We start from the raw sequence: 10,568 nt of genomic DNA, 5'->3' as shown, positions 1-10,568 counted from the left end.
AACAGACAGTTGCTGGCAGTTAAACTGGATCTTGAGGAATAGCGCCACTGGCTGGAAGGAGCTAAGCATCTGTTCATCATCTATGCTGATCACAAAAATCTTTTCCGAGCATCAAAGCATAAATCTGCTATTACTCAGGTAAAGAAAGCAAAAATGTGAAAGATGCATTAAAAATGAGTACATGGATGTTTTTAATCTTGCTGTTGTTGTTTCGACACATGCTTATGAAACAGTTATGCAAACACCAAAACCCGGGTTGTCCAACATCATCCTGTACTGAGTCACACCACCCCAGATATCAGCAAAAACAGAGCTTCCTATCTCTCACTTCCCCAATTTTTTTGCCTTTTTACACTGATCAGCAGAATTTGACATTTCTGTTAGCACACCTTGATTTTGTAAGGGGAGGTGGTGATTTGCTTTAAGACAGCCTCTGGTTTCCTGATATAAAGCTGCAGCATCTTCATTCTGCTCGTCTTCTAAAACAAACATGAAGTCGTCTCTGTTGTCCGTATGGACGGCTGCAGTTTTCCTCGCCCTTTTCTCTCAGGTAAGAGGAACACAGCTGTACTGTATGCTTCACACTTATGCCTTATAAACAAGTTTAGCATGTCCTGATGCCCTACTTCTGGTTGGAGTTCTCATCGGTTGAGTTCGCTCGCTGCTGCTGGGGGTGGCCCCATATGGACTGCCTGAAGAACTGTTTGGATTGCTGGGGATGGTGCCACCTGGGGGCTGTGGAGATGGCTTGGGGATCACATATGGGGAGCTGTACTGTAATGGCTTGGGACTGCGATTGCTGTAGTGGCTTTGGGGCTGCAGTTGCCACGAGCAGCTTCGTACTCAGGACTCCATCAGTGGACAGTGGATAGATTTTAACCAGCCGGACCTCTTGCAAATACTGTGATGAATTTATTGGTTGCACAATTGCACTATTTGTCCATATAGTACACAATAGAAGGGATTTATTTATAATTGCACTATCCGTTGCACCCAGATGAGGATGGGTTCCCTTTTGAGCCTGGTTCCTCTCAAGGTTTCTTCCTCATATCATCTCGGGGAGTTTTTCCTTGCCACCGTCGCCACTGGCTTGCTCATTAGGGATAAATTCACAGTGATAAATTTAAATATTTACAATATATTTTTGTGAATCCATTTATTTCTGTAAAGCTGCTTTGTGACAATGTCCATTGTTAAAAGCGCTATACAAATAAAATTGAATTGAATTGAATTGAATGTTTAAGATGTGGAGTTAACATCTAAAGAGTCAGACATCACAATCTACAAATGAACAAAAGTACTGCAACCTGCACAAATATATTTTTCTTTGTGCTGTTTTTAATTTGTGATGTTTTTGCTGTCAGTGTGTGAGCGGGAAGGACTGTATGTGTGAGCTGAAGAACTTGGCGCGTCCTTTCCCAATGGAGAAACTCGACTCTTACCACACTGCAGCTAACCAATGCGTGAAAAGCATGAATGCGGCAGAGGTGTGTGGCTTAAGAGACGTGCACTCTTTTTTTCTTGCACTTTGAATATTCTGAAATTTGACAGGTAAGAAATGTATTCTGAAAGTTGACAGGTAAGGAATAAAAATCTTGGTGTCATGCTGTTAAAGGAAAAATAATCAATGACATTATGTTTACCACCCAAAAGTTTATCATTTTCCAATAACAACACATCCTGAAGTGTTTTATTCCTCTTATATCACATCAGTTTGCCAGCAGTTACAATTTCTAATTATTAATGTACCTGTTTACACATTTTGTCGAGTACATTGCTATAATTTATCACTCCAAAATTCACAAAAAGAGCAAATGTTTTTCTCCCCAGTGAAAACAGCAGAAGAGACAATCTGGAATGATTCAATATTCAAACTATGCAATCTTCCAATATTAGCTGACATCCTTACACTTATCCAGAATATATGTAGTTTCTTAATTACTTAAGCATGCTAGATGTTTTGTCATATTAAAAAATACTTTAATACTTTAAATCTTGCCATGATTAAAAACTGTGCAGATAGGCATTAGAGAAACAGAATGCATTAAATTGTTCCTACCTCTGATCCTCTCTCTCTCTCTCTCTCTCTCTCTCTCTCTCTCTCCCTCAGTTAGTGGAGGTGGATGTACTGATGCTGGGATTGCAGCAGCGGCTGGAGCAGCTGGAGAAGAGTGTGTCTGTGTTGGAGAAGGAGGATGATGGTGACCTGTATGGAGCCGTGTCACTGCGAATCATCGAGCTCGAGCTCGCTGAGGTCCTGGAGCTCATGGATAAACTGAAGAAAACGGTCAACTCCCACAAGCAGCTCAGTGGGAGCACAGCCACCAGGGTGACTTACTGCACCACATCACACCAAACCACATCACATCAAGCTTCTTTATAGAGTATACAGTTAGATCCTAGTATCCTAGACAAATAGTATCAATAACAATTCTAATAAAAATGGGTGGAAAGTTCAAAAATTAAGTGTCAAATAAACATCCAAAATATTTTGTACACATTTAAATAAAGTGCCTAATTTTTTTTAAATAATTTGTGTGTAAGATAAATCTAAACTGAGTGGGGTCTGTGAATTTATTTTACAGTTAAATGGATATCTGACTGTAAAAAATTCAAGAGCCACTGCCTTAGATAATACAACATGTTAAAAAGACACCATGTATTGTTTAAATAGATCAAACTCTGTTGCAGTTCAGCTGTGATTATGCTACTGTTTGCCTTATACACGTATTGCATTATAACTTGCTTAGTAATCAGCATTGTTCACTACTTCGCAACTGTCACATCAAACACGTCTGAAACTCCGTTTCCCACAATCGTCCACTCTGACCTGTCCTAATCACACACACCTGATTCAAATCACTGGTTCTTTACATAAACACACCTCAGACCTATCACTCCTAACTCCTCACTAGTGGGGTTACTAATTCTTTATTTTTGGGTGCACACTATTTGGGTTTTGATCCTGATTGTTTACAGTATCGAGTTTATTTGATCACCTGAACCCATGCTTTTGACTTGATGAGATGAAACTTCATGAAACTTCATGAAACATTTGAAGCTTTTCAGGAAATTATGTTAAAAAATAGTTGATTTGTTGAGTCTTCAAGTGAGCACTAATAGCCTCTAGTGATCAAAAACTGTTTTAGATGAAATCAGTACGTTTGGATCGGTAAAGGCCAAATAGAAATATGGCTGACATAAAATTTGTCACATAAAGGAATTGTTGTAAGTGAATTGCATTTTAATTATAGCCTGCATATGAAATTTAGGTAATATACAATATGTGAGCAGAGATATCTGTGTAATTTAGTGACTCTCAAAGTAGAGTCTTGGGATTTTCAGAGTTCTGAAATTTATTTATTTTTTTGTTACAGGAAATCACAAACAACCATCATCATAGTTATTGTATTTATTATTGGGATATTATAGTTATTAACCTCTTTGAATGCTCATTTGAGTTTAAGGGGTTGAATTGAACCCCTAAATAATTTCAACTTTAAATATTGTCAGCTCGGGCCTAATGTATCCTGTGGTTGGAAAGATGAGGAGAAACAAGGCTCTAGGGCTCCATTATTATTGCACACATTTGAATAATGAGCCTACTGCTTAAATAGTTCGATTATTTTCATAAAATAAATCTGTGCTTAGGGGTCGTTGAAAGGTATTTTGCAGTTACTGTAACGGTTCCTGACTACAAAAAAATTTGAAGAACTCCTAGAGCTGATTTTATATGTCACTGATGTAATTATATCTATAAGGTTAAACTCTCATTTGATTCTGGACAACTAGATAGTGACCGAGTTTCTTTAAACAGGCAGTGAACAGGGCTTTGAGATTGCACATGCGTGTGCATGGTCAGTGTATAGATGATTCAAAACATCCCTCCAAATCTGGACCCCTTTTTTGAAGCAGCCCGTTAACAAGATCATCATCATTGATGACTCACCGATAAGCTTTATCAGTGCTTGTGTTGAACCAGGCCGTCTGTAAAATGTCTTAACATACCTCGTCTATCTTATCTACATTTTCAATGAGTCATTTTGACCGAAATGGTGTATTGTGTAAATAATTGTTGAGTGGTAGGCAGTAATGATCTGCTTGAATTGTGTCCTCACTCATTTGTAAGTCACTTTGGTTGTAAGCATCTGCTGAATGAATAATTTAGCAAGTGGATGATCATGATTGTTGTTTTGTCTGTGTTTAATTGAAGCTGGAAAGCATGACCAAGGGCATGAAGGAGCTCGAGGCCTTCGATCTTTCACACGTGGTGATCAAAGAGCGAGAAAATCTACGTGTGAAGAGAGAATTAGCTCAATGTCAACTTGAGCGTCAAGCTACCCCTCGGCCTCCCACTGCTCCCCCACGTGCGTATACTTTTGCATTGAACCTTACTATTAATTCAAGGGGATGCACCAGCAAAAACTTAACCTGTCATATCTGTCATAAGTTTGTGTGGGTTTCCTCTGAGTTCTCAAGTTTCCTCCTACCTCCTAAAAGCATGCCGGCAGATGGATTGATGATGCTAAATTGCCTCTAGGTGTGAATGTGTGTGTGCACGGTGCCCTCGGAAGGACTCTTGAGCAAGGCACTTAAGTCCTAACCGTCACCAGATGCTAGGTTAACCCTCCGTATTTGCTCTGGTGAAGATTTGTCTTGATTGCTGACTTTAACACAGAAATGCCTACCTCCTGGAGGATGTCCTTGATCTGACCAGCTGTTTTTTTTTATAGTCCATTTGTTTTAAAAATATATCCTAGTCCATTTGTGTTTTTTCCTTCTTTTATATAGTGCTTCTGACCATTAAATCGCTTCTTTGTGTATGTGTGTGTGTGTGTGTGTGTGTGTGTGTGTAGAGCGCTGTCCACAAGGTCAGTTGGTCAACGTGACTGGTCCTAGAACTTATGGCCTCACCCAGTACGGAACCTCGTACTATTATGGTGCCTGGGGAAAAGACCCGAAACCTGCTCCAGGAAAGGAGGACATGTACTGGCTGGTGGCTCTGACCAGCAGCGACGTTTACGCCAACTATGTGCGGCATTACAGCAGTTTGAGCACTATACTGGTAGGCGTGGGTCCTGTGGACACCGTCATTGCTTCCTCAAACCCCACCACAAACACCATCATGGGCCCTAACGTGGTGCAGTACGGAGACGCGCTATACTACGGCTGCTATTATACAGCCTCTGTGTGTCGCTTTAACATCTCCACCCGCTCCATCAGCAATACACCACTTCCAAAAAACACTGGCATCAATAACAAGTTTCCTTTTGGCTACTTGGACGTCACGTACAGCTACACAGACTTGGATTTCGCCACAGATGAATCTGGTGTCTGGGTCGTCTACACAGCACCGGACAATTTTGGCAACGTGATCCTTAGTGAAGTGAAAGAAGGAAGTCCTCCATCTTTGGGCCGAACGTGGCGGACATCACTGCACAAGCGCACTGCCACTAACACCTTCATGGTATGCGGAGTGCTTTACGCCACACGCTTCCTGGACAAACAGACAGAGGAAATTTTCTACTCATTCGACACAGAGACAAAGCAGGAGCGCTATGATCTGAAGATCCACATCAAGAAAATGCAGACCAATATCCAGTCTCTGAATTACAACCCACGAGACAGAATGCTCTACGCCTACAGTGACTCATACATCGTCTCGTATGATGCTGTCTTCCAGTAAACCTTTTCTATAGACGCTGTTGATTTATACCATTAGAAAATCAGGATCTGTGAAATGTCATGACTGAATTTTTAAAACATGTTTTCTGTAGGTTTAGATTTAGGGTGAATTTATTAATATGTTACACATTAAAGAAAAAAGTTTTGTACTGCCTTGTCAGAATCATATCTCTACAAACGCTCGAGTATTCTGGAAACACCTCTTGACCAATAAAACGGTTAATGACTGTGCTGTGTGGTCTCAAATGATTTGATTATAGTTATTATCCAGCCATTTTCAACTCATGCATAGGAAAATTTTTTGAACCAACTGTGTAACTTTTTGCTCATCATTATATGTGCAGTGACACATTTTATATACATTGAAGCATATTGATTAAAAATGCAAATAGATCTACTAGCTAGCTTCAGCATGAACCACTGTTCCTTAAATTTGAACACAACCGATACTGTAGACACAGTGCACACACAATGCATCAGAGCCATGATGTGTCCACCATCACATGTCAGAATGTGGAGATTATGGAGCTGCAGTTGCTTTCTTCATGGAAAAAAAGAAAGAAATTAAGGTGTATATTACTCCCTAGTCCATGGATTCCCAGTCCAGGTCTTGGAGAACCCACTGTTGGTGTTGGCATGGTAGAGTAGGAAAACACTAAAATATGCAGGACCAGGGCTGGGAACCCACATACAGACTGACCTCTTAAAAAATGAGTGCAAATTCATTAGGACCACCAATTACGCAACAATTTCTCTTTTTTAAATAACGACACATTTTATTATTAACCTTAGATTATGTGGCACATCCACCATCCACCAAGTCCCTGTGGATGAGCTGTTACTATAGAAACGATAACCTGTTAGAATGAGAGCTTTAATATAAGCCCGTGATTTGCAGCTGCACTACTGTCAGAGCTGCTGTTATAGAAAATTAATCAACACTTTCTGACCAATCAGATTTGCGAATTCATTAGTGGTGTTGTATTATTACTCTGATTGTGCTGATTTAGATTTCCTTCCTAAAATAGAACAGTACACATGCTGAACATAACACATGCACTGAATATTAGTGTTTTACTGAGAATAACAAAAATGTAGACTGAATATATAAGCTCCTGTTCAGTAGCCTGTACTTAATTTTGGTACATAAAAGCATAAATCCATAAGTGTAATCCACTAGGTGGCAGTCCTGTAAATTTCACAATTTAATCATAAAAAGAAATGAACAGACAGAGTTTGGATGCAAATTCAAGGGATTTTTTTTGTTGGTGCAAATCGCCAAGCAGGCAGCCAAAGGATAAAGTTTACTGATGTTATGCTGGATACTGGACCTGACCTGGTACTGACCTCATCGCTGAGAAAGAGTCCGGGTTTCATCGCGGTTTAGATTAAATCCATTCAGTTCAAGTGAGCAGTCAAACTGGTTAGTAATTCTTAAAGCTCAATAATAAATATAATAACTATAATAATGATGGTTTATGATTTCCTGTAACAAAAGTTAAAAAAAATCATAGAGTTCTGGACATCCAAAGGCTCTATCATACACAATGATACGGTATCTCTGCCCTCATATAGTATTTAAAGTTCATGTCTAGGCTACAGTAAAAACATGGTATACTTTCAATAATTCCTTTATTTGACATAGCTTACATCGGACACTTATTTCTTCTAGGCATTTACTGATCCACATGCAGTGCTGTAACCTCAAACAGTTGTTGACCACTAGAGGCCATTTGTGAGCACTCGAAGCCTTGAGAAATGAGTAATTTTTCAACACAATTGCCTGGAAAGCTTCAACACTTCATGGAGATCCATCTCACCATCATTAGCAAAGACAAAGCCAATAACATGCAAGAAGTCAGGCGATCAAGCAACATCGATAACTTAGGGCCTTGCTCAGGGTTAAAACCTATTGATGAGTTAGGAATGGTGTGTTTGAGGTGTGTGTATGTGTAGAGAAACGGTGATTTGAATAAGGTGTGTGTGAGTACCACTGAGTAGAGATTTATCTCTTCAAACAACCTATTTAAAAAATTTGGCACATTATTGAAATGTGCACAAAAAGATTTTGGGCATTTATTTGAACTTTCTACCCATAGAACCCATTTTTATGTATTATGGTTTGTAGTTGACATTATTTTTGGCAAAACAACTCTGTTAATTGTGGGTTATAGTAGTTTCCACCACTAATAATTAGAAAATCGAGGCTGTGCTTTACGGACACCATTTTTAGAATCACGACTCTAAGTTTTGCTTCTTTTTTTGGCAGAAAAAATGTAGCAATGTAGTAATGTAGATACTGAGTGGTGCTTAAAGCCACCAGTTTAGGACCTAACTGTATACTCCATAAAGAAGCATGATGTGATGTGGTTTGGTGTGTGATGTGATGTGGTGCAGTCACTTTGGTGGCTGTGCTCTCACTGAGCTGCGTGTGGGAGTTGATGGTTAAATATAACTACGAACCTGTCAACCCTAAAGAGGAACCTTTTTCCCCTCTGAAGTACTTACGGTACAACCACATATTTTAAGCACTCTCCAGTTTCTACCATGATGGGCTTGAAACATGTTTAATGTTAGCTAAGTCAAACATACACTGATTTTATTTCACATTAATGAACACAACACATTCTCCATTTACCTTGACAGAAAGGGAGCTTGTTGTATCTTTCAAGCGAGACAACTGAAAAGAGACAAGAGATTAATAATGTGAGATGGAGGAAGGGGGCGGGGCTTCCAGAGTGTTAATTAATATTGGAGAGTTCAAAACATCTGCGCTGAACTGTCATTGCGCTGAACTGTCATTCCAAGTACATGTTGTATGCTCTTTTTGCATATTTTTAAGTTATAACTCATAACAGCATACTCTACAAAATGCATACTGTTGGTAGGTCTGTAAATAAAAAGTACATGTTGTTCATGAAAAAATAAAAACTGTAATTGTTGACGAGGTGCTGTGATATAAGAGGAATACAACACTTCAGGACATGCTGTTATGGGAAAATAATCAACTTTGGGGTGGTAACAGTAACTCACCCCTTCCTGTCATTGATTATTTTTCTTTAACAGCACAACACCAAGAGCTTTCTTCCTTACTCGTCAACTTCATAAATTTCAGAATATTCAGAGTGCATAAAATGTCTCTTAAGCCACACACCTCTGTTGAAGTGATGCTGTTCATGCACTGGTGAGCTGCAGTGCGGATGGAGTCGAGTTTCTCTATTGGGAAAGGACGCACCAAGTTCTTCAGCTCATACACACAGTCCTTCCCGCTCACACACTGGCAGCAAAAACATCACAAATTAAAAATACATGATACACACTACATTTTCTTTGAATGTGACAATTTGACAGTTTTATAGAATTCACTCTTTGTGCAGGTTGCAGGGCTTTTGTTCATTTGAAGTCTATGATGTCTGCAAATGAACAACAGTGATGAGATGATTCATTAGATGTTAACCTAATATCTTAAACAATGGTAAATTTGTTTACAAGGCATAAGTGTGAAGCATACAGTACAGCTGTGTTCCTCTTACCTGAGAGAAAAGTGCAAGGAAAACTGCAGCCGTCCATAAGGACAACAGAGACGACTTCGTGTTTGTTTTAGAAGATGAGCAGAATGAAGATGCTGCATCTTTAAGATGCTGTCTTAAAGCAAATCACCACCTCCCCTTACAAAATCAAAGTTTGCTAATAGAAATCTCTACAGAAATTGTAGAAGTGAGAGATGGAAAATGTCTTTTTTGGGTGGAGTGTCAAAGGAAAAAGTATTCGGACACCACAAATCACCAACATTAGTCCTTTGTTGCAAGGCCATTGTTAGCAGTTACAGCTTTGAGACATCTGCCGTAAAAAGTAATTCGCATTTTGCAGCATTTTGTTTCAATTTTGGCCCATTTCTCTCTGCAAATCATCTTCAATCCCCCAAGGTTACAAGGATCCCACTGATAGACTCGCAATTTCAAAATCCTCCATAAATTTTCAGTGGGATTCTAGTCAGGAGATTGGCTAGACCCACGCAAGTCCTTCTTGAATTCTTTTGTCTGAATGTTTGAGGTCGTTGTCTTGTTGAAATGTCCATCTTCTCCACAGATTCAGTTTCTTAGCTGTTGAGATTAAATTCTCCTCTAATATGTCTCGGTACATCACTCCATTCATGTTTCATTTGATAATGTGTTATGCCCCAATAACATTTGCAGAGAAGCAGTCCCATATCATGATGGTTCTCTGTGGTTATGTTGGTGTTCTTGGAAATTCACACAACTCCTCTTTATTCAAACATGAACAGATGAATTATTGCTTATAGTTCTGTGCTCAGAATTAACCTGTTCAAAAGTAATTATCATACACCTGTCATCAATTAAGTGACTCTGATTAATCCAGATGAGATGTTTAACATTTCCAAACATCACTTTTCCAAATTTTCCATACTTTTCCATTTAACATGCGTTCAGGGCCAGGAGAGAAACGGTGCATGTGTGTGTGAGGTGAACAGCTCGGTCTGGGCTTTTCTGTTACCAAGTATGACGCCGTAACAGAACTGCTGCGAAACTGCCAAGACTCACTGCAACTACTCCAAACACAGGTCTCACACACACACACACACACACACACACACACTCACATTGCATTTTATTTTATTTCTCTCTCTCTCTTTCTCTCAACACACATCACACTCATTGCAAAAAACACCAAAACGCACATCCACGCTGGAGAAGTTCCAGTACCTGAACAATCAGGGCCTGTACAACGCACTACACCTGACGCAGCTCAGCCAAGAGATCCAGCAGCTACATGACACCATGAATAATGTAGAACTGGACAAAGCTGGAGGGGAGGCACAGCGGATACGTACAGAGGTACACACACTCACCACACACACACTC

General features: G+C 39.5%; 1 protein-coding gene across 1 annotated transcript; it reads left to right on the top strand.

The window, feature by feature from the left end:
- Positions 1-397: 397 nt before the first annotated feature.
- Positions 398-5,912, top strand: LOC113546651 (olfactomedin-4). Its single transcript, XM_026946611.3, has 5 exons — positions 398-550; positions 1,365-1,487; positions 2,111-2,329; positions 4,214-4,367; positions 4,857-5,912. Exons 1-5 carry the CDS (start codon positions 491-493, stop codon positions 5,684-5,686), a joined length of 1,386 nt encoding a protein of 461 aa, XP_026802412.3. The 5' UTR covers positions 398-490; the 3' UTR covers positions 5,687-5,912.
- The last annotated feature ends 4,656 nt before the right edge of the window (positions 5,913-10,568 follow it).

The sequence above is a fragment of the Pangasianodon hypophthalmus genome, chromosome 7 (assembly GCF_027358585.1).
Source record: "Pangasianodon hypophthalmus isolate fPanHyp1 chromosome 7, fPanHyp1.pri, whole genome shotgun sequence".
In the NCBI taxonomy this organism is placed as follows: Eukaryota; Metazoa; Chordata; class Actinopteri; order Siluriformes; family Pangasiidae; genus Pangasianodon; species Pangasianodon hypophthalmus.
The sequence above is the reverse complement of the archived record's forward strand: the minus strand, read 5'-3'. Positions and strand labels throughout refer to the sequence as shown.

Excerpts from the sequence above, each read along its gene's own strand:
- LOC113546651 (XM_026946611.3), top strand. The coding sequence starts at position 491 with ATGAAGTCGTCTCTGTTGTCCGTATGGACGGCTGCAGTTTTCCTCGCC. Across the intron at positions 551-1,364 it reads TCCTCGCCCTTTTCTCTCAG|TGTGTGAGCGGGAAGGACTG; the intron begins GTAAGAGGAACA and ends TTTTGCTGTCAG. Across the intron at positions 4,368-4,856 it reads GCCTCCCACTGCTCCCCCAC|AGCGCTGTCCACAAGGTCAG; the intron begins GTGCGTATACTT and ends GTGTGTGTGTAG.